Here is a 24,655-nt window from a genome sequence, read left to right on the forward strand (position 1 = left end):
AATATCTGAAAATCCAAAAAAGACTGACTAAGACAGTGAAGGATTAACTGGTACATAAAATGATTAATTTTATTTTATCTGAATTTCACTTCCATAAAATAAAATAAAAATAGTTAAATAATGTAAGCTTAGCTAGCTATTTAGAGTTTGACTTAAAAAACAAAAGTTCAACTGCTTCACAAAAAAAGTAAAAGGATGGAAAATATTCTTTTACTAATAGCAAAGTAGATTTCGGAGAAAAGAATACTACCAAGGATACATAAAATCATGTTGTAGTGATAAACAAGTCAAGTAATCAACAGAACATAACAATTTTAAACATTTATGCAACTAGTAACAGAGGTTCAGAATACATGAAGCAAAATCTGATAGAATCACAAAGAGAAAGAGACAAGTTGACAACTACATTTGGAGATTTTAATAGACCTTTCTCATTAGTTGACGTATCAAGTAGACAGAAAATCAGCAACCAAAAAACCCATTGCTGTTGAGTCAGTTCCAACTCTTAGTGACCCTATAGGACAGAGTAGAACTGTCCCATAGGGTCTCCAAGGAGCACCTGGTGGATTCGAACTGCTGACCTTTTGGTTAGCAGCCAAACTCTTAACCACTACGCCACCAGGGTTTCTGAAAATCAGCAAGGCAGCTGTTCGAACAGGACAAGGGGATACTGCATGGTTTAAAATCAGGAAAGGTGTGTGTCAGGGTTTTATCTTTTCACCATACCTATTCAATCTGTATGCTGAGCAAATAATCCAAGAAGCTGGACTATATGAAGAAGAACAGGCCATCAGGGCTGAAGGAAGACTCATTAACAACCTGCATTATACAAATGACACAACCTTGCTGCTGAAAGTGAAGAGGACTTGAAGCACTTGCTGATGAAGATCAAAGACCACAGCCTTCAGTATGGATTATACCTCAACATGAAGAAAACAAAAATCATCACAACTGGACCGATAAGCAACATCAAGGTAAATGGGGAAAAGATTGAAGTTGTCAAGGATTTCATTTTACTTGGATTCACAATCCACACCCACGGAAGCAGCAGTCAAGAAGTCAAAAGATGCATTGCATTGGGCAAATCTGCTGCAAAAGACCTCTTTAAAATGTTGAAAAGCAAAGATGTCACCTTGAGAACTAAGGTGCGCCTAACCCAAGCCATGGTGTTTTCAATTGCCTCATATGCATGCGAAAGCCGGACAATGGATAAGGAAGACTGAAGAAGAGTTGATGCCTTTGAATTCTGGTGTTGGCGAAGAATATTGCATATACCATGGACTGCCAGAAGAATGAAAAAATCTGTCTTGGAAGAAGTACAACCAGAACGCTCCTTAGAAGCAAAGATGGCCAGACTACTTGTCACATACTTTGGACATGTTATCAGGAGGGATCAGTACCTGGAGAAGGACTGGTCAGTGAAAAAGAGGAAGACCCTCAACGAGATGGATCGACACAGTGGCTGCAACAATGGGCTCACGCATAGCAACGATTGTGAGGATGGCGCCAGACCGGGCCGTGTTTCGTTCTGTTGTGTGTAGGTTGCTATGAGGAGGGACCGGCTGGACAGCACCTAACAACAACAATTAACCAACTTCATCTGATTGATATTTATAGAAAACTCCACTCAACAAGAGAATACACATTCTTTTCAAGTAGTGAAAAAAAAAATTGACCGTATTCTTGGCAGTAAAACAAGGGTTAACAAATTTAAAAGTTTCAAGTCATACTAAGTATGTTTTCAGACCACTATCAAATTAAATTAAGAAATCAGTAGCAGAAAGGTAACTGTAAAATCCCTATATATTTTGTAACTAAATAACACACTTCTAAATAGCTCATAGATAAAGAATTCAAAGGGGAAATTAGTACTTTGCACTGAATGAAAATGAAAACACAACATATCAGACTTTGTAAGATACCAAGAAAGCTGTACATAGGAGGATATTTATAGCACTAAATGCCTACATTGGAAAAGAAGAAACGTCTCAAGTCAATCATCTCAGTTCCCACCTTTAGAAGCTACAGGGGTTAAAAAAGAGCAAATTAAATCCAAGGTAAGCAGAAGAAATGAAGTAATAAAGATCAAAGTCTTGCCTTTCTATTATCTTAGTCTGAACTTTGAACTTATTCTAGTTAATCTATATTTATTTTTCTCTCCTTTACTGTTTGCCTTCTTCTGGTCTGAATAATTTTTATTATTCAATTTCCTTTCTACTAACTGAAAGTAATAAACTCTGTTTCCAATCTTGTAGTGATTACACTAAATATTACAACTCATATTTTTAATTTATATTAACATTCTTTCTTTTCCACAGGATCTTAGAACACTTTAATTCTTTTCTCACCTCTGGCTTGTTATTTTGTTCTGTACTTTAGATAAACCAACAAAGATATTATTATTGCTGTTTATAGTCAATATTTATGTATATTTACCTATATTTTCTTCTTTGTTTCTTTCTGAAATTTCACTATAAATTGCTTAGGGGAGGCTTTTTTTTTTCCTAATTTACTGTATTTGGAATTTTGGATTTTTGAACCTGTGACTTAATATCTTTATTTGTTCTGGAAGATTGTCAGCCATTATCACTTGATGTTTTGATTCTGCCCCACTTTCCTTCTGAGTCTCCAACTATACATATGTTTTACTTTTTCACTGTATTCTCTGTGTCTCTTACCTTCTTTTATTTTTTTTCTATCTTTTTGTCTTTCTGTGTTGCATTCTAGAAGGCATCTTCTAACCAACTCATTAATTTCTCTTTAGCTGTGTCTAATCTGCTGCCCATCATATCCATTGAGGCCTCAATTTTTATTGCATTTTAAATTCTAAAATTACTACTTGAATTTCATCTCAAATCTGATCTGCTGCATCAGTTTTTATATGTTTCAGGCCCCTGCCAAAATTTTTGAGCTTGGCTATTATTTCTCCATACATAGTAAATAGTTATTTTATAATTAAATCTGATAAATCCAATATCTAAAGTCTTCGAGGTTTGTTTCTGTTTGTTTTTTCTCCTAGTTTTCATCCATTTTTGTATTTGAGTGATTATCTTTTATTCTTCTTCAGAAGCTAAAATAGTGATATCTGCTCTGGAGAGAATTTTTCTTTATTTCTGGCAGGTACCTGGTGGGGTATTGTCAGTCCATGACCATCTTAATCCAAGTGAAGAATGGTTTATCTGAGTTATCACCTTGCACTGGTCTTTGTGTCATAAGGCCAATTTTCAGCCTATGTATTTTGCTGCCTCAGCATCCATTAATTCCTCCTAGTTGCCCTTTCGTCCAGTTACTGACATGGCTGTTCCTATTTTATCATACAGCCTCTTGACAGTTGTGGTCTCTAACTGGTTGTCCCAGGCATGCCTCATATGGTTTCCTGTGAAAGGAACCCATTACAATCTTATAACCCAGTCTCTCAATGGCTGTAGTTTACTCCTTGTCTCTCCCAGCCAAGCCCCATACAGTTTCCAGTGATTAAAAAAAAAAAAAAAAAAAATTCTCCCTTCCCCACATTAAGACATTACAAATTTTCAAACTGACAAGACCTCAGAGCATGCTAGCCCGAGGATCTCACTCTGCTTGCTATACACAAGCCCTCTCCTACAATTCCAGGAGCCCTGGTGGCACAATGGTTAAGCCCTCACCTGCTAGCTGAAAGTTGGGGGTTCAAATCCACCCAGTGACTCTGGCGAAAAGACCTGGCAATCTGCTCCTGTAAAGATTACAGCCTAGAAAACCCTTTGGGGTGGTTCTACCCTGCCACATGTGGTTGCTATGAGCTGAAATTGATTCGATGGCATCCAACAACAACAATTCTAGCTTGTTTTTATCTTGTACCCTGTGAGCAGATGCACTGTGGTTTCCTCTCTTGGACCTGTGACTAATAAATTCTATTTGTTTTATGGCCTTTCTGCATGAGTTTCACTTTCTTATGCCACACTTGACAGACCATCCAAGAGACCCACAGACCCGTTTAGGTCAAACTTAACACACTTGACTTTGATTTTTCTCTCCCCAGCTCTTTGAGTCCTCTAAAAAGTCCTTTAGTTTCAGGCTATTTCTTTGTGATTGCTCTTAGGAGCAAAGAGGCTTTGAATGCTGGGCTCTCTGGGTTCTGTTTATTCTTCTAAATCTCACCCAATAATCTCTTACTGCTGGTTAGATATTTGAAGCTTTGAAGAATTTTTTTCTATTTCACCTAGGCATTTTCTCAGTGAAAAAAACTGTTCTGAATGGGTGGGTTTGTCCAAATTACCTGGAAGTGGAAATTCTAGCCTACCTTTTCCCTATTTACTCTTAAACCAAAGCATCCTTCCACAACTTCTAATGAATAAAAATTACAATTGCTTAGGAAACCAGAGATCTGTTCATTGTCTGATTCCATTGGAACCTAATTTTCACTTTTGTGTCCTTATTTAACTTCCTTTTTCTGTAACATTTGATTTCACTAACTGTTTCCCTTTTGTCCCATCGTTGTTTTCTTCCCACCTGTATTAGACCGCCACCATATTAGACTACTTTATCGGCATTGTTACAGCTGCACAACTCTTAACTGTTAAATGATTCTTCATGTTATGCTTTCAGTTTCTTCTTATTATTATTTTAAACGTTCCTGGACTCACCTAAGACCAAGATTACCATTACCATATTGATGACTCCGTAATCTCTATTTCCACACCCTGAAGTGCTCACCTGAGCCCCACGTCCATATGTCCAAAAGCCTCCTGACCTCGCTCTGATCAAGAACTTGACATTTACCATGTCCAAAACTTCATTATCTTTCCTCTAAATTTAGTCTCTCTTTTTGGTCTCTATCATGATTCATGGCTCCATGTCAATCATGTAATCCAATCCAAGAAACTTGAAGGCTTCTTCTTCACTCCTCATATACTATAGGTCATGTTGTTGTTGTTGTTGTTAGGTGCTGTTGAGTTGATTCCAACTCATAGTGACCCTATGTACAACAGACGAAACACTGGCTGGTGCTGCGCCATTCTCACAACAGTTGTTATGCTTGAGCTCATTGTTGCAGCCACGGTGTTAATTCATTTTGTTGAAGGAATTCCTTTGTTTTCACTGACCCTCTACTTTACCAAGCGTAAAGTCCTTCTCCAGGGACGGTCCCTCCTGATAACATGTCCAAAGTATGTGAGATGTAGTCTCACCATCTTTGCTTCTAAGGAGTTTTCTGGCTGAAGTCATGAGTCCCTGTTAATTCACTACCCATTACACTATACCCTTCTATTCCCATTGCAGCTGCCTTAGTTCAAGCAGTTACAACCTCTCGATGGCTGGCTGTTTTTTGAAAATTATTTACAAACTAAAATTGTGCAGATGAAACACAGAAGTTGAATATTGCTCATACAAAGGTCTAATAATCAAAAAGTTTTGAAATGAACTCTGGAGGGTGTAAAATATTTATATTTACCTCTTTCATATTCTTTGCTAAAGATTTGGCATCTCTCATCAAAGACAAATGATTCTGTACTTGAATAAGGACTTTGGTGTTGCTGCTACCATTCTCAAATTATCACTTGAGAATGTGTCTGTTAAAGTTTTGCCTAAGGCGAGCTATATCTCTTTATGAACCAAGTCAAACCAACACCATTGCCATCAAGTTGATTCCGACTCGTAGCGACCCTATAGGACAGAGTAGAACCGCCCCATAGAGCTTCCAAGGAGCACCTGGTGGATTCGAACTGCTGACCTTTTGGTTAGCAGCCATAGCTCTTAACCACTACACCACCAGGAGGAAGGGAAAAATAAGAAATGAATGCCCCCTCCCCCAATATCAAATACATAATCTCCATAATTTAGGACTTTTGATGCATACCGTGGAATGCAGAGCAATTTGGCCACTAGATGAATGATTGTTTTCCAAAAGACAAGATAACACTCTGCGACATGATAAACAACAGAAAGTTCTCATGCCTCTTTGATTTTGGGGGGGCAGTGATAATGAAGAAAGGAGTGGAATTTAGCGGAGACATGAAAATACATTGCAATATTTGGGCTTATAAAATCTTTGTGAACATTTTCCTTTTTAATCAGGTGAGGAAAGTAGAATTGGACACCATATGGTCAGTAAGTTTCTTAATTTCTGTGATCTAGATTATTCTCTGTCTTCTTTTAATTTATCTTGTGACTCTAAGAATCTATAGCTACTATGGGCATGGGTTCTAATACAGATAACATCCTTCTAATTGTTTTCCTTGCATCTGGTTTCATGTAGCTCCAATCCTTTCCTCAGCCTGCTCTCACAAGGATCACCTTGGGGGAACATACAACAAAGACCTTCTGGCATCCAATCCCTGTTTGTATGTCCAATCTCAAATTTCTCCATCCACATCCCACCAGCCAGCCAAACTAAAATACACCTTGGGGTTTTTTAATAAGTGTTTCACACCTTTATGCATTTGCACAAGGTATTTCTTTCTGCCTGCAAGCTCTTTACCCTTTTATTTGCTTGGTGATGGGTAAACCAAAAAAACCAAACCCAGTGCTGTCAAGTCGATTCTGACTCATAGCGACCCTATAGGACAGAGTAGAACTGCCCCATAGGATTTCCAAGGAGTGCCTGGAGGATTCGAACTGCAGACCCTTTGGTTAGCAGCTGTAGCACTTAACCACTACCCCACCAGGTTTTCCTGGTGATTGGTAAGGGACCTATTAATCTTCAAAAACAATAGCCATCATTTTCATGCCAATGAAGCATTCTTCAGCCCCAGTCCCCAGGAAAAAATGTGTATTCCTATAGAATCTAGGACTTACCTCTGTAATACAAACAAACAAACCCATTGCCATTGAGTTGATTCCGCTGAAAGTCAGCTTTTCAAATCCACCAGCCAGTGTGAGGGAGAAAGATGTGGCAGTCTGCTTCTGTAAAGATTACAACCTTAAACCCTTATTCATTGATGGTGGGAAGGCAAAATGGTATAGCCATTGTGGAAAACAGTGTGGTGGGTCCTTGAGAAACTAAAAATAGAACTACCATATGACCCAGCAATTCCACTCCTAGGTATATACCCAAAAAACTTGAAAACAGAGACTCAGAGACTTGTATACCAAAGTTCATTGCACCATTATTCACAACAGCCAAAAGGTGGAAACAACCTAAATACCCATCAACGAATGTATGGATAAAAAAAATGTGGTACATATATACAATGGAATACTACTCAGACAGTAAGAGAAATGAAGTCTTGATACATGCTACAATATGAATGGAGCTTGAAGACATTATGCTGTAAAATAAGTCAATCAGAAAAGGACAAATATTGTATGACCTCACTTATATAAAAAGAAAAGAAAAGGCAAAACTATAGAGACCAAAGTATATTAGCGGTTACCAAGGATGGGAGGGACAGAGAAAGAGGAGATTATCGCTTATGGAGTACGGAGTTTCAGATTACAGTGATGGAAAAATTGCATTGATTAAGGGTAGGGTTGCATAGCTGATTATTGTAAGTGCTGTCAATAAGTGGTACACCTGTAAAAAGTTGAATTGGCAAAAGTTGTGTGGTAGACATATTTACAAAAAAAAAAGAGTAGCTACTGAGGCTGCTTATGTATAACACCTTATGGGGTTTGGTGGCTTAGTTTGGAGGTGCAGGGCCATAGTTTCATGAAACATCCCAGTTAATTGGCCTAATAGCGTGTTTAGTGCTTCTTAGTTTGTTTCATAGTTCTTGGAGTCTTACAAGTTTACAAGCAGCCGTCCAAGGCACAATTGGTCTCTATTTGCCTGGAGTGACAGAGGAAGAAGGAGAGTCAGGAATAGGAGGAGGCAACGGAATGTATGGCTAATTGCCTCCATGAACAACTGCCTCCTTTGCCATGAGACCAGAAGAACTGGATGGTGCCAGGCTACCATTACCAAACATTTTGATAAATAATTCTGTAGAATAATCCTGATCAAAAGAGGGAAAATGCAGAATAGAATTTCAAATTTTCACGGACTCCAGATTTTCTGGCACCATGGACGCTGGATGGACCACCAGAAATACTGCCCTGAGAGTATCTTTAAACCTTAAACCAAAAATATCCCCTGAAGTCTTCTTAAAACCAAACAATAGTTCAGCTTACCTAGTAAAATAATGTCTGCCTTGAGCATTATGCTCTTTCAAGAACTACCTAAAAAACAAAACCAAACCCAGTTGATTCTGACTCACAGCGACCCTATCTATATGGGATAAAATTCACAAAAGCAACTCAAAAAATTAGATAGGAACCTTAGGGGGCAGTGATTTTATGTTACTGGAGAAGGAACAACTCAGAAAAGGAAGGTGAGAACGTAATCAATGTCACTGAATTGTACATGTAGAAACTGCTGAACTGGTGTATGTTTTGCTGGGTATATTCTCAACAACAAAATAAGAAGAATTAAAAAAAAAAAAGATTACAGCCTTGGACCCTATGGGGCAGTTCCATTCTGTCCTATATGGTCACTGTGAGTTGCAATCTACTCGACAGCAATGGGTTTACAGGCTTATGTGAATGATTACAGACACTGAGCTATTTGTTTGGTAGGGACACAGTGTTTACCGCTGAGCCTGAAACAGAGTGCGCTTTCAATGAAGTTTGATTGAGTACATTTCTTACATAAGTTTCACCATCACTCTAAACTATGAGCTTCTCAAGAAGAGGCATTTTGTCTTGTTCCTCTTAGTGTTTTGAGGACTGTCATGGATTGAATTATGCCCCTCCCCGCTAAGAATATGTGTCAACTTGGCTAAGTCATGATTCCCAGTATTGTGTGATTGGCCACCATTTTGTCACCTGAAGTGATCTTCCTAAGTGTTGTAAATCCTACCTTTATGATGTTAATGGTGGACCCTGGTGGCACAGTGGTTAAGAACTCAGCTGCTAACTGAAAGCTTGGCAGTTCACATCCAGCAGCTTCTCCTTAGATAACCCTATGGGGCAGTTCTACTCTGTGCTGTAGGGTTGCTATGAGCAATGTGTTTAGTTTTTTTTTTTTTTTTTAATGATGTTAATGAGGCCAGGTTACAGGCAATTATGTTAATGAGGCAGGACTTAATCTACAAGATTGTGTCTTAAGTCAATCTCTTTTGAGATATAAAAGAAAGAAGCTAGCAGACAGACATGGGGACTTCATACCACCAAGAAATGAGAGCCCAAAGAATAGCTCATCCTTTAGACCTGCATTGAGAAGCTCCTCACTTGGGGAATATTGATGACAAGGACCTTCCTCCAGAGCTGACAGAGAGAGAAAGCCTTCCCCTGGAGCTGGCACCCTGAATTCAGACTTCTACCTTCCTAGACTGTGAGAAAATAAATTTCTCTTTGTTAAAGCCATACACTTGTGGTATTTCTGTTAGAGCAGAACTAGATAACTAAGACAAGGATCTAGAAGAATGCCTGAAAATTAGTAGACATTCAATAAATGATTTTTTTCGGATCATTGGTTGGATGAATAAATGATGAATAGATTGATTATTCTATTACTCCTGCTCTCACATATAAGATCTTCTCGTACAGGGAGCTCAGGGCAGTTTAGGACCCCTTCTCTTTGTTCTAACATCTTCCTCCTTGATCCTTTTTTTTTTTCAATACCAGAAATTTTGGTGTGAAACTGAAAGTCACTACAGAACTCTTCTTAGTCTAGCACCATCAAGTTCATGATTTAGTCCCCAGGCACTTACGTTCCCACTCATTACCCTACCCTCAGGACACGGGAACCACACAGCCCCAGCCCCTGGAGACACCTGGTCGGGGGAAAAGCACTCAGCTCTTCCTAAATATCACCCAGCTGCTCAGCCCCACTCCCAGCCCTTGTCTAGCCTCAGCCTTATACTTTGCGTAGCATCATACAAGCCACTCAATTCGTCCTTTCCTCAAGGATCCTCATCTCTAAGGTCTTTTTTCCACTTATTGATAGTTAGAAATGGTACTTGTAGGGAAGTGTCTCCTTGATGTTAAAATAGGCAGGAAGTATAAGTCACAACCTGCCAGTGAGGGGTATGTGTTGTGGAGGGGGCTAGACATGACTCCAAGTGAGGCCACTGTACTGTACCAGGAACCAAGACCTTCTTCTATCTCAGTTCTCCAGGGCCCTGGGCTGCACAACTCGGGACCGTCTTCTGAGATCCTTCAGGGTGTTGAAAGAGAACAGAATAAGTGAAAAGGAACGCACTTCAGTTTTTTCCAAATCTCTCTTTTTGAAGAGGGATGGATAGGATGGGGAGTTTTGATATTGACCTTGAGTACAGGGAGCTCAGGGCAGGTTTTGATGTAAAGGTATTGCTGCAGACTAGGGAACACTTAATGAATCTTATACATTTATTGGGAGTCCTGGTGGCACAGTGGTTAAGTGCTACACCTGCTAACCAAAAGGTCGGCAGTTTGAATTCACCAGCTGCTCCCCGGAAACCAGATGGAGAAATTCTACTCTGTCCTATAGGGTCACTATGGGTCAGAATGACTTGACAGCAATGGGTTTGGGGTGTATACATTTACTGAGCACCATCTTTGTACCAAGCCCTCTGCTAGGTCCTTGGGAAATAGAGATGCATAGGACACAGACTCTCTAGGAGCTCATGGTATAAAAGTATAAAGGGTGATGAAGCCAATCTAAAAGTCCAAGGAGTCAAGATAAACTATTGTGTTGTGGTCAGGGACAAAGAGGCAATAGAGAGAATACAACCGTCTCTCTCCTTGTCATCAGCACATTACAGTATTGCTAATGCTTTTGCTGTTTGATCTAGTCTCAGGAATTCAGAGGGAAACCTGAGGGCTGGGTTGTCGGATGACTGGGTGGAGTGGGGGCAGAACATGAGGCTAGGGAAAGGGAGAAGCAGCATCATCCAATGGGTTGGGCATCTTGATGTTCTGGGTCTGTGCCCTCGAGGAGGCAAATTTTGTTATATACATTTTATCACAATAACTTAAAACAAACTAACTGATCCTTCATCATGAGGTTTAATCACATCTGTCAGAGACTCGACGGCACTGGGTTGGTTTTTTGGGTCAGAGACTCAGTGCTTTGCACCATTACGCTTTGTTCCCTCTTAAGAAACTTTTTTGGAGATCAGAGCACATCATCCTTGTCTTCTCTGAGAGTTAATTCACAGGTAACCTATGAAATTAAAAAAAAAAGATTAAAGTAGTATGTACACTGTCATCCCTTCATTAGACAAGAATTTTGAACAAAAGATGCATTGGCAAGACACGAATAATAATAGTAGTACCCTCCTCAGACTCTGCCAGGCACCACACTATTAGGCTTTACATGCATTATTTCATTTCATCTTCATGACACATCTGAGAGTCAGATCTTATTCATGCCCATTTTACAGATGGAGGAAACCCTGGTGGCATAGTGGTTAAGTGCTACAGCTGCTAACCAAAAGGTCAGCAGTTCAAATCCACCAGAAGCTCCTTGGAAACTCTATGAGCAATTCTACTCTATCCTATAGGGTAGCTATGAGTCTGAATCGACTCAACTGCAAAGGGTTTGGTTTTTTCATTTGGTTACAGATGGAGAGGCCAAGGCTCTGAGGTGTTAGAGAACTCCCAGTATTGCTCAGGCCAACAACGGCAGAGCCGAACTGTGTCCCAGAGAAACTAGAACCATTAGTCCTTGTTGTCATTGTTGTCGAGTAGATTCTGACTCATGGCAACCTCCACGTGTGCGGAGCAGAGCTGCTCCATAGGGTTCTCAAGACTGTGACCTCTCAGAAGCAGGTTGCCAGGCCTGTCTTTGGAGGTGCCTATGGAAGGGTTCAAACACCAAACTTTTGGCAAGAAGATAAGCACTTAGCCTTTTGCACCACCCAGCTGAGTACTAAGCTGCTAACAGAAAGGTCAGTGGTTTGAACCCACCGGTGGCTCCACAGAAGAAAAGACCTGGCCATCTGCTCCTATAAAGATTTTCAGTCTAGGAAACCCTATGGGGCAGTTCTACTTTGTCATATAGGGCTGCTATGAGTCATCATTGACTCAATGGCACACAGCAACAACATTTACTTCTGAAAAATCAGCCACTAGGGAGCTCGTTTCTACTCTGACACAAATACAGTCACCATGAGTTGGAATCAACTCAATGGCAACTGGTTTGGAGATTTGGGGTCACAAAGCCTGCCAGGGCCACACTGTCCTTTTCACAGGAAACCTCAGAAAGCTCATTACTGTACTTTCTGTCAAGCTCAGCATTTTTCTCAGGCATTCATTAGCACTGCCAGTCCTCTCCCTCACCTGACCCTTCCCTTGCCCTTACCAGGGTCTCCAGAACAGTAAGTCAATCCAGGGTGAAGCCACCTGTGAGGACAGGCTGCAGGATTTCGGAGGGCAAACCCCCTGACACATGAATCCATCCAACATCACAGTTAACGGGAGAGGTGAAAGGTGCAGTCTCGGCCGCACCAGCCAGAAGGTGATGGGACTGGGTGCTCAAGGAGTGGGCTTTTGAGTCTCCTTCATTGCATCAGAGACCAGCTTGGGTGTATGGCAAAGTTTGTCTATCCTAGGTGAAGTCCTGCTCCTTTGGGCAAAGCACTGAGGTGGGATTTACTAAGGTTCATATACCCCCAGCCATGTAATCCTGACACTGCAATAAAAATACCTTATATAGTTGCAATAGCTGCCTTTCATTAGCATTTCACCTGGATCTAACACCTGGGTGGCAGGTCCATCTCTCACTATGGTCTCAGTGTCTTGCATTGCATGATCCCTTGATTATATAATGTTGCAGTGATGCCCAGTGCGTAGCATGGGCCATCAGTTATCTACAAGGTGCAGGAGGAAGTGAGCATGGCTGGCCCACCAGGGACTGAGCAGAAGAAACTGGTTCCCATACATCTAAACTGCGTTACTGGCCCCAACAATTGAAGTCACTACCATTTATCAAACTCCTTCATATGGAGTTATAAATGGACCGAAATAATACCATTCTAATTTTGAAACTCTGGTGATGTCAGAAGCCTCTAGGTGGCCAAATGGCTTGTGCTTAACTATTAACCTAAAGATAGGTGGTCGAAGCCCACTCAGTGGTACCAGGGAAGAAAGGCCCAGTGTCATGGATTGAATTATGTCCCCTCAAAAATGTGTGTATTAATTTGGCTGGGCCATGACTTCTGGTATTGTGTGATTTTCCCATGTGTTATAAATCCTGCCTCTACGATGTTAATGAGGGAAGATGGGTGGCAGTTACATTAGTGAGGCAGGACTCGGCCTACAGGGTTGGATTGTGTCTTGAGGCAATCTCTTGAGATATAAAAGAGAAAAGCAAGCAGAGAGACAGGGGACATCATACCACCAAGAAAGCAGTGCTGGGAGCAGAGCACATCATTTGGACCCGGGGTCCCTGCACGGAGAAGCTTCCAGTCTAGGGGAAGATTGATAAGAAGGCTGACAAACAGAAAAAGGCTTTCCCTAGAGTTGATGCCCTCAATTTGGACTTCTAGCCTACTTTACTGTGAAGAAATAAACATCTCTTTGGTAAAGCCATCAACTTGTGGTATTTCTGTTAAAGCAACACTGGATGACTAAGACACCTGGCAATCTGCTTCTATAAAGATTACAGTCAAGAAAACCCTATGGAGCACAGCTTTACTCTATAACACATGAGGTCACCACGAGTCAGAATCAACTCAATAGCAATGGGTTTGGTTTTGGCTTGGTGACATCAGAAGGACCATGTGAAGACCCAAAGCTCCTCATTTAAAAAAAATACATTCGTACACAAAATTATAACTAGTACTTTTGTTGCTATGCTTGAGCCCATTGTTGCAGCCACTGTGTTAATCTGTCTTCTTGAGGGTCTTCCTCTTTTTCGCTGACTCTCTACTTTACCAAGCATGATGCCCTTCTCCAAGCACTGATCCCTCCCGATAACATGTCCAAACTATGTGAGACGTAGTCTTGCCATCCTTGCTTCTAAGGAGCATTCTCATTGTACTTCTTCCAAGACAAGATTGTTCGTTCTTTTGGCAGTCCATGATATATTCAATATTCTTCACCAACACTGCAATTCAAAGGCATCAATTCTTCAGGCTTTCTTATTCATTGTCCCGCTTTCACATGCATATGAGGTGATTGAAAATACCATGGCTTGGATCAGGTGCACCTTAGTCCTCAAGGCGACATCTTTGCTTTTCAACACTTTAAAGAGGTCTTTTGCAGCAGAATAGCCCAATGCAATGCATCTTTTGATTTCTTGGCTGCTGCTTCCACGGGTGTTGATTGCGGATCCAAGTAAAATGAAATCCTTGACAACCTCAGTCTTTCCTCAGTTCATCATGATGTTGCTTATTGGTCCAGTTGTGAGGATTTTTGTTTTATGTTGAGGTGTAATCCATTCTCAAGGCTGTAGTCTCTGATCTTCATCAGTAAGTGCTTCAAGTCCTCTTTGCTTTCAGCAAGCAAGGTTGCATCATCTGCATAATGCTGGCTGTTAATGAATTTTCCTCCAATCCTGATGCCCTGTTCTTCATCATATAGTCCAGTTTCTCAGATTACTTGCTCAGCATACAGATTGAATAGGTATGGTGAAAGGATACAGGCCTGATGCACACATTTCCTGACTTTAAATCATGCAGTATCCCTTTGTTCTCTTGATCCTTATACAGATTCCCCTGAGCACAATTAAGTGCTCCAGAATTTCTAGTCTTCACAATGTTATCCATAACTTGTTATGATCCACACAGTCAAATGCCTTAGCATAGTCAGTAAAACACAGGTAAACATCTTTCTTGTATTCTCTGCTTTCAGCCAGGATCCATCTGACATCAACAATAATACCCCTGGTTCCACTTCCTTTTCTAAATCTGGCTTGAATTTCTGGCAGTTCCCTGTCGATATACTGCTGCAGCCACCTGTGAATGATCTTCAGCAAAATTTTGCTTGTATGTGATATTAGTGATATCGTTCAATAATTTCTGCATTCTGTTGGATCACCCTTCTTGGGAACAGGCATAAATAAGGATCTCTTCCAGTTGGTTGGCCAGACAGCTGTCTTCCAAATTTCTTGGCACAGATGAGTGAACACTTCCAGCGCAGCATCTGTTTGTCGAAAAATCTCAATTGGTATTCTGTCAATTTTGGGAACCTTGTTTTTTGCCAATGCCTTCAGTGCTGTTTGGACTTCTTCCTTCAGTGCCATGGGTTCCTGATCATATGTTACCTCCTGAAATGGTTGAATGTTGACCAATTCTTTTTGATATAGTAACTCTGTGTATTCCTTCTGCAACAATGGGCTCAAGCGTAACAAAGATTGTGAGGATGGTGCAGGACTAGGCGGTGTTTTGTTCTGTTGTACATAGGGTCGTTATAAGTCGGAACCGACTCAATGGCATCCAACAACAACCACAACATGTTGTTCACCTTTCTTGTAACATCAATAAAACAGTAAAGATGAGCTCCCCTTTTTTTTAATAGAAAAAAAAAAAAAAAAACAGTACCCAGACAGAACAACGTCATAAATGAGTTGCTGGCAGCGTGCTTTATCCTTTCAGGTTACTTTGCAGTGACAAAGTTCTGCTATCTAAGCGGCCACATGTAGTTCTCACAAAGCCAAGGCGCAGGTGTTCTCTTCATCTTCCACATGAGAAATCTAGAAGTCTCAGTGAGGTACAGTAAGCTGCCCCTGATCACTGGGTCATGAGGTGCTCACTCGACCCCCTGCCAGGGCGCTTCCAACCTCAAGGCTAGAAGAACCTGTTCCCTGGCAAACTCTCAGTCCCAAGGGCCCTAAGTACCCCAAGGGGCCATGGAACTACCTCCTCAAGCTCTCTGTATTCCAGAACTCACCCTGGACCACACTCTGCTCCAGGAGGGCATGTAGATGTCCCCTAAAGGTGAAGAATGGAAGAGGGTACTATCTGGTGACAGAAGACATTCTGATTCTGTGGGAACACCTGTGCTTCTGGAGAGGCCAGGGGTAAAAAGGAGCATTCCTGGGAGATCTCACACCTGTGTGGGGCAGAAAGACCCTTGAATGCCAGGCAAGGCCCTAGTCTTACAAAATATCCTGGGAAACAAACCACAAGGGCCAAGAATAGTGGTTCCCAAGCTTCTGTGTGTCTGTAGCAGCAAAATATTTTATATTATCTGGTGAAGTTTTATTCTTAGAGATTTTTTTTTTTTTTACATTCCAAAACTTCCATCATTAAAAGTGGACCATGAAGCTGAGTCCTCCTGCCATAGGGAAAGCAGAACCTCAAAGAACTCAACAACAATGATGAGTTGTATTTATGGTTCTGCATTCCAGAAAGATGTGCAGTTTAATTGCAAGGGCCAGGCTCTTGGCAGAGAAGTGGTTGCCTAACTGCTAAAATTTACTAGGCAATTATTATGTGGTAAACAATGTTTTTAGAACTCTGCCTGGATTATGTATTTTAATCTCACTATTATTATTCCAGTCCTACAGACAAGAGCTCCCTATGGTGCAATGGTTAAGCATTTGGCTGCTAACCAAAACATTGGCAGTTCAAACCCACCCAGGAGCTCTGAGAGAGAAATACCTGGTGACCTACTTCCATAAGGATTACAGGCTAGATTTTGGTCAAAGATTCTATAGAAGAACCCTGATCAAAAGTGGAAAAGTTCTACTCTGCCACGTGGGATTACTAAGAGTCAAAATCGACTCCAAGGCACCTAACAACAACAACACATGAGGAAGCTGAGGCCTGGAAAGGTTAAGTAACTTGTTCAAGGTCACAGAGGTAGCAAGTGGTAGAACCAGGATTGAGTCCAGCTATTTGAAGAGGGGAAACCCTGGTTGCATAATGGTTAAGCACTACGGCTGCTAACCAAAGGGTCAGCAGTTCGAATACACCAGGTGCTCCTTGGAAACTCTGTGGGGCAGTTCTACCCTGTCCTATAGGGTCACTATGAGCTGGAATCGACTCGATGGCACTGGGTTTGGTTTTTTTTTTTTTGAAGAGGAAGGTAGCATCAGGATTGGAGGAAGACTCACCGACAACCTGTGATATGCACATGACACAACCTTGCTTGCTGAAAGCAAAGAGGACTTGAAGCACTTACTGATGAAGATCAAAGACTACAGCCTTCAATGTGGGTTACACTTCAACATAAAGAAAACAAAAAAGCTCAGAACTAGAGCAATAAGCAACATCATGATAATCAGAGAAAAGACTGAAGTTGTTAAGGATTTCATTTTACTTGTATTCACAGTCAATGCCCACGGAAGCAGCACTCAAGAAATGAAAGGACGGATTTCATTGGGCAAATCTGCTATAAAAGACCTCTTTAAAGTATTGAAAAACAAAGATGTCACTTTGAGGACTAAGGTGCACCTGATCCAAGCCAAGGTATTTTCAATCACCTCATCTGCATGTGAAAGCTAGACAATGACTAAAAAAGACTGAAGAAGAACTGAGGCCTTTGGCAAGGTCACGGAAGCTCCATAGACACATCCAAACTCCCTGAGGGACCGAATTGCTGGGCTGAGGGCTGTGGGGACCATGGTCTCGGGGAACATCTAGGTCAACTGACATAGTTTAAAAGAAAATGTTCTACATTCTACCTTGGTGAGTACCGCCCGGGGTCTTAAAAGCCTGTGAGGGGCCATCTAAGAAACTCCACTGATCTCACCCCTTCAGGAGCAAGGAAGAATGAAGAAAACTAAAGATACAAGGGAAAGATTAGTCCAAAGGACTAATGGATCACAACTACCACGGCCTCCACCAGACTGAGTCCGGTACAACTATATGGTGCCTGGCTACCACCACTGACTGCTTTAACAGGGATCACAATAGAGGGTCCCAGACAGAGCTGGAGAAGAATGTAGAACAAAATTCTAACTTACAAAAAAAGACCAGACTTACGGGCCTGACAGAGACTGGAAAAACCCAGACAGTATGGCCCCAGATACCCTTTGAACTCAGTAATGAAATCACTCCTGAGGCTCACCCTTCATCCAAAGATTAGACAGGACCATGAAACAAAATGAGACTAAAGGGGCACACCAGTCCTGGGGCAAGGACGAGAAGGCAGGAGGGGACAGGAAAGCTGGTAATAGGGAAAACAAGTTTGAGAAGGGAGAATGTTGACATGTTGTGGGGTTGTTAACCGATGTTATAAAACAATATGTGTACTAACTGCTTAATAAGAAGCTAGTTTGTTCTGCAAACCTTCACCTAAAGTACAATTAAAAAAAAAAAGAATTGACGCCTTTGAATTATGGTGCTGGCAAAGAATATTGAGTGTACCGTGGACTGCCAGAAGAAATAACAAATCTGTCTTGGAAGAAGTATAATCAGAATGCTCCTTAGAAGCAAGGATGGCAAGACTGCATCTCACATACTCTGGACATGTTATCAGGAGGGACCAGTCCCTGGAGAAGGTCATCATGTTTGATAAAGTAGAGGGTCAGCAAAAAAGAGGAAGACCCTCAGTGAGATGGATTGACACAGTGGCTGCAACAATGGGCTCAAACCTAACAAAGATTATGAGGATGGCGTAGGATTGAGCAGTGTTTCATTCTGTTGTATTTAGGCCTCTGTGAGTCAGAACCAGCTCGATGGCACATAACAACAACATTTGGCCCCAGAGCCCAGACCTAATCATTCTACTCATTATCTCACAAACTGTGTATTGTGATCAGGGGAAAGAACACAGCAGAGAACAAGCCAGGCTTCTCTGAAGGAGCTCACTGTTGAGTCTCCTGCCACTGGGGCTTCTGAAACCTCATTTGGGCCTTATAACATTCTTGCAAGGCAAGAAAAAACAGAGTTCCCATTTTACTGAGAGAAAAAGAAAGGCACACACACAAAAAAAGAATTGCCTCACTCAATGCCATAGAAAGACTTGGTTGCAAGATGGGATTGGAAGCTAGGATGCCTCATCAACACTCTAATGCCGCTTCTGTGCCTCAGAGCAGTTCTCCAGTGAGCCAGCTGTTGGACAGTGTAATGTCCAGGCAATGAAACCAAGCTTTTCTTGGGTTGAATCTCCAGAGCTGGAGAACAGTGAGGCCAAAGGATGGTGTTTGGTGAAAGGAGGGGGCGTGAATGGAAACCAGTTTGGCTTTAGGACTTCAGCTGATGCTTTGGGGCCCCAGATATTCTGCCCCAGGCCTAGGGATAAAGGTGAATCTGGGACAGGGCTCGGTCTATGGATGGAAGAGTGTGTTCAGAGTGGTCGAGTCAGAGATACACGGATAAGGGTAATAGGGAGAGGAGGATTACATACTTTGGGAATGGGGGTGAGCTCGTCTAAGTAGGTCATTTATGAAAATCATCCTTGGTAAGGAGAAGGAGAATGTCAGGAACATGGCAACCAAAAAGGAGGAAGAGAAAAAGGTGGAAGAAGAAGGTGAAGAAGAATCTCCACCATAGTGGCTGGTAAGTGATTCTTCTGCTGGGCTCTTATGAAAGCTGTGGGTCGGACTGGGCATAAGAACTTCTTACCTCTTGCTCGTTGGCTTTTTCTTCCTTGAACATACTATCCCGCAGAAGGAAGAACAACACTCAAGTCCTACTTGGCAATCTTTATGATATATACAGACTTGGGCACAGTTTTCTGGTGCAGATTTGCAGGGCGGGGGGTCCAAGATATACTCTGGAACACAGAAGTGGTAAAATAAGGCCCAACAACAGCTATGGGTGTGACATCCAGACTCCCAACACTCAGGAAGCTGCCATCCTGTCCCTGTGACCTCACTGGTGTGGTCACAGGAAAGTGGAGCCTTCACTGCTTCCTTCCTCTGTGTTCTGAACGAGGAAACCATGGCGTATTTGATTCAAGACAACGTTGGGCAGACCCTGCATCCATTGGCCATTCACTATCCTTGCACGTCAGATGCCAAGTCCCCCTAGACCCTGGTCAGGTCCAGTCCTGGGAATGGTGTGTGCGGTGAACAAGAGAGGGGTTTGTACATGGATTCTGCATGGACTTAGCATGTGGTCTTAATCAAGTCGTGCTGCCTCTCACTAACCGTACTTTTTTCCTAGGGCCAACCTAACATGAGTTATTTTTGCATAGGAAGAATGAGTGGAAGGGAAGTTTGGGAAAGGACAAAGACCTCACAGCATATACTGAAAGTGCTTGAATCAGAGAGCTAGAGCTGAATTCACAAGTGAATTCTGAGAGTGACTTGTTTCATGGGTAAGAAGGGTGGAAATTTCCAAATGGGGTACAGAGATTCAGCTTCTTCTTTACTGGTCTCTTCTGATCAGCAAGCCAGACTACCAAGCTGCCTCCACTTTCTACTGTTAGAGAAAAATAAGCATCTTCATGTTAACACACCATTGCTCCCCAATATCCCAGGTCAAAGTGAAGTACAGCCTCCTTTAGGAGATCCTGCCCAAAGGCCCCAACCACAGTCTCCTCTACATTCCTTGAGCTCTAAGCTATTTATGATGGGCCCCATTAGTCCCCTACCCCAAGATGTGCCAGGCCCTAATTTTTGAACCCTGAGACTTGGCCTTTCTAGGGGCAAGTGTCATAGGTGTGGGCATTCTATAAGCCCCTGTTAATTTGTTGGTCTACAGGTAATTGCAATTGGAAGAGGATCTGTAGGATAACATACTAATCTGAAAGGAATGAAAGGGAAATTATATTGGAGCTATAATTGCAACAGCAAATGGTGCCAGAAAAAGTGTATAAGAAGCTGAGGCAAAGATCAGTAACCTAGCACTCCTCCTGGGCCTGCCAGGCATCCCACCGCTCATTGAGGCAGTGCACACAATTGGAACTGAACCCCACTCTGAAAAGCTTGGGGCTCAATGTAGCAGTGTGGGGAAGGAGGCTATGACAGAGGGATCTCAGGTCAACTGTCTCAAGTTTCACACTCTTTCCTAGGTATCTGGTCCCGATCTTGCTCACAGCACTAACCAGTCTTTCAGAAAGTCTCCTGTGGCTCTCCTTTGACTCTCCAGTTAACTCCACCTCTGACATCCACATTCTCATCCAGCTCCCATAGCCCCCTCAGCCTCCCCATAACATGTGAGCTACCATACATGACGTCTTCTGAGGCTTCAATATTCTAAAATATGTTCCCCCCACAGAAGGGTGCATGTATAATGAATACTAGTTCATCTCCCATTTGATTTTGGTTGAAGGCCAACATGACTGTAACCCAGTGGTCTTGTTGGGTTCAGCTGGGCAGTGGTGGCTGCTGAGATGGAATCTATTCCTCTCCTATTGATACAAACCACTATTAATTTTTCATTTACCTCCGGACTTTTAAAATGTGGGGGGGAAATGGCAAGACTTCCTTCATCTTCCTCCCACAATTTCCAAGGCCGTTATATAGGTTATAGCTCAAGTTTTATGAATTTAATTTTCTTCTGTGCTTTTATGCATGAGAAGGTGGCCCAAGCACCCATGAGGAACCATGAAGACTAAGCTGGGTGGCAAGGTTGATGACATTTACGAGTTAATACTATTAAGCAATTACCAGGGTCCAGTAGAAGCACTCTGTCTCTACATAAGTTATCTCAGTTCCTCTTCCCAACTATCCTAATGACATTCTTTCCATTATAAAGATGAAAATCTGAGGCTCACACCCTTTGTCTCTCAGTAAGCAACACAGCAGGGATTCAAATACTTATAAAAAGTATGGACCCTTTAATATGACAGTACCTTTCTTTACTAGAGGTGCCCAGACTCAGCCCTCAGATCTCCTCCTCTCCACAGATGTTGCTCCCCTCCCCTGGCCCAGAGCCAGCACCTACTCTTAAGGCGTTCCTTGATATTCCCAGGCACCGACTTCAGTGCTAGGCAGAACAGCAGGAGCTGGAGAAGCAACGGCTTCATGCTGTGTCAGAACAGGTGGGAAGTCCAGGCCCGGGACTGCTCAGTTTGATCAGGCTCTGCTGGAAAAAGGGAGGAAAGAGGGGAAGGTGGAGCCATCCGAGCTATGACTGGCCTTTCAATAAATGAGGGCCTAAAAAAGGCAAGCACTTCCAACTACGCCCACTCCAGGGCTGGGTAGTTTCTTTCTAATCCAAAACCCTTCAATTCTTGAAGCTCCTACTCTCCAATTGCAGAGAGAAGTTTTTTCCCCAAAATAGTACACCCTCCGCTGTCTTGATACAAATTGTACAGCAGGTTGCACTGGCTTTGCAAACTCTTTTTATTGCTTACCAGCTGTGGAGCGCTGGGAGGTGCTGATCCCTCTCTGAGTCAGTCTTCCCATCTGTAAAACATAGATAACAACATGCACCTCTATCTAGTTTACTGCTTTACCCACAGCACCTCACTTATTGCCTGTTACCCCACAATTTGATGGCTACCCCAAATGCTGAAGTAGCAAATGCGTAAGTCCCAGAACTGGGATGATCTCACATGTCTGATGTCCATGAAGCCTGGTTTAGAGCACAGCCTGACGGAGAAACAAAATCTCTATCTGGGCTCAAGCAGCCACATTCTAGTGTGAACTAAACTATGATGAAATACATGGCTTCAAGCAGGCCCTTTTGAAGCTCACAGGCAGTACAGTGGACCCAAAAACAACAATGACTTGGTGTCAGAGCCCAGGACTCCTGGCTGTCTGGGCAGTCCAAAATGTAGCAATGATTTAGTAATTTAAATTGATCTAAATTTTCTTTGTCCCACCATCCCAGTTTGCCTGGGGCTCGGGGGTTTCCTGGTTGCGGCAGTTTCAGTATTAAATCTGGGAAAGTCCCAGGCAAAATGGAGCGATCTGACTACTCTACATAGGAGCAGTTTACTCTTTTGCTATTGGTGTTGTGTTGTGGAGAGAAGAAACAGGAATTCTGAGGATGGGGCTCTGCTTTCTTCTCCCCCACCCCCTGGTGGAATTCTGGGGAAAAAAAAGGTCCTCTGACATCCTCCAGTCCCTCCTTCCCACATTTCACAGGACAATCCAATTGGTTCTTCTAAATCATTTCCAAAATTACTGTCAGATTTTGGGTGGAATAACACTGAATCTAGAAATAAGGACGGAGAGCTGATAGCTCTAAAATATTAAGTCATCCTAACCTGGATCAAGGCAGCCTGGATGGCACAAAGGGTTTGTGCTCAGCTACTAACCAAAAGGTTGGCAGTTAAAACCCACCCAATAGTGCCACAGAAGAAAAGCCTGATGACCTACTTCCTTAAGATTACAGCTATTGGAAGCCTTATGGAGATCAGTTCTACTGCGACACACATGGGTCACCGTGAATCAGAATCAACTCAACAGCAACTGGCTTGTTATTTTTTTAGGTTTTAACTTTGATCACTGTCTTAGGCTGGGTTCTCTAGAGGAGCAAAACCAGTGAAGCATATATATGTAAATATATAAAGAGAGATTTATCTCAAGGAAATGGCTCACACAGTTGTGGAGGCTGGCAAGACCCAAATCCATGGGTCAGGTCTCTGGCTGGAGGCTTCTCCTGACTCGTGTGGTTGCAGGAGCTGACGAACTTAAAATCAGCAGGTCAGGCGGTAGGCTGCTGGCTCACATCCCAAGGGCCAGAGGTTAGAAGATGACGAGTTGGATGCAGGATCCAGAGTGCTAGAGCTTTGCCAGAGCATCTGTATATATTGGATGCAGGCCACACCCCCAAGTAAACTCCCTTTTCAACTGATTGGCTGCTCACATCAGATCGCAAAATGGAGGATAATTACATCATTACATAACTGCCAAACCACTAAGAATCATGGCCTGGCCAAGGTGACATACAACCTTAACCATGACAATCACGTTATATCTCTCATCCATCTAGGTCTTATTAATGTCTCTTCCAGGGCTTTGAACCGGTTCAGACAGGTTTAGTAATAGCTGATAAAGCAAAACTGGAATAGACCTGAATTTTTCAGGTGATCCAGAATGCCAAACGGAAGAGGAAAAATTACAGGTGGAAGCCCCGGGATGGGAGACTCAGAAGAGACACAGTAAGCCCTTTCAGGAGCCTGATGTGTGAGACTGGATTATTGGCAGGACTGTGGAGAGCAACATACATTCAAAACGGTGTGGTCGGCTGCCATCTTTGAGCGATGCACTGCTGTTTCCAACTCTACTCAAAATCCAATGGGCAAGAGATTTAACTGCTATTCAATGCATATGCTGCCCTTGTTTTCTAAGAGGGAGATTAAGTTTCTAGCAGGGCTTTAACCTGTAATTTTTCCTGTTCCAGTTATCATTCATTCACCCAAATTTTTAAAATTCAAATCTGTTCCAGTTTCACTACCTCAGTGATGACTGAACTGGAAAGAACCGGTTCAAAGCCCTGGTCTCTTCATAAAATTTTACAATTTTTTTCCTGTAGAGATCTTGTATGTTTTTGTTATGTTTATTCTAAGGTTTCAAAATTTTAAAATAATACTGTAAATGGTATCATAAGTTTTTAATTATTTTCTTTTCATTTGTTGCTGCTGTGGAGAAATTACTTTTGTATATTGATCTATACCTACTTATCTTGCTAAATTCCCCCATTATTTATCATAATTGCTTTGTGTATTCTTTTCAGTGCTTTATGTAGTCAATCATCACCTGCAAGTAATGACAGTTGTACTTCTTTATATTTTCTGATATGACTAGTAGGTTTATCATCAACTCTATATTATTTTATGTTACAGAGACTACGGAGAATTTTTTTTTTTTTTTAACATTTCCTCCTGTACTTTTATACATTTAATACTGTTAGTGCCCTTTTCCTTGCTTGACTTCTAATATTTGACTTCTCAGGTTTTAATAATTTTATTTGAGTTCTCCTTCTTACCT

General features: G+C 42.0%; 1 protein-coding gene across 1 annotated transcript; it reads right to left on the reverse strand.

The window, feature by feature from the left end:
- Nucleotides 1-18,991: 18,991 nt before the first annotated feature.
- On the reverse strand, nt 18,992-22,222 carry WFDC13 (WAP four-disulfide core domain 13). Its single transcript, XM_023549893.2, has 2 exons — nt 21,660-22,222; nt 18,992-19,542 (listed from the first exon to the last, which is right to left on the reverse strand). The coding sequence occupies exons 1-2, from the start codon at nt 21,739-21,741 to the stop codon at nt 19,388-19,390; spliced, it is 237 nt and encodes a 78-aa protein (XP_023405661.1). The 5' UTR covers nt 21,742-22,222; the 3' UTR covers nt 18,992-19,387.
- Between the last annotated feature and the right edge of the window lie 2,433 nt (nt 22,223-24,655).

Source organism: Loxodonta africana, chromosome 24 (genome assembly GCF_030014295.1).
Source record: "Loxodonta africana isolate mLoxAfr1 chromosome 24, mLoxAfr1.hap2, whole genome shotgun sequence".
Taxonomy (NCBI): domain Eukaryota; kingdom Metazoa; phylum Chordata; class Mammalia; order Proboscidea; family Elephantidae; genus Loxodonta; species Loxodonta africana.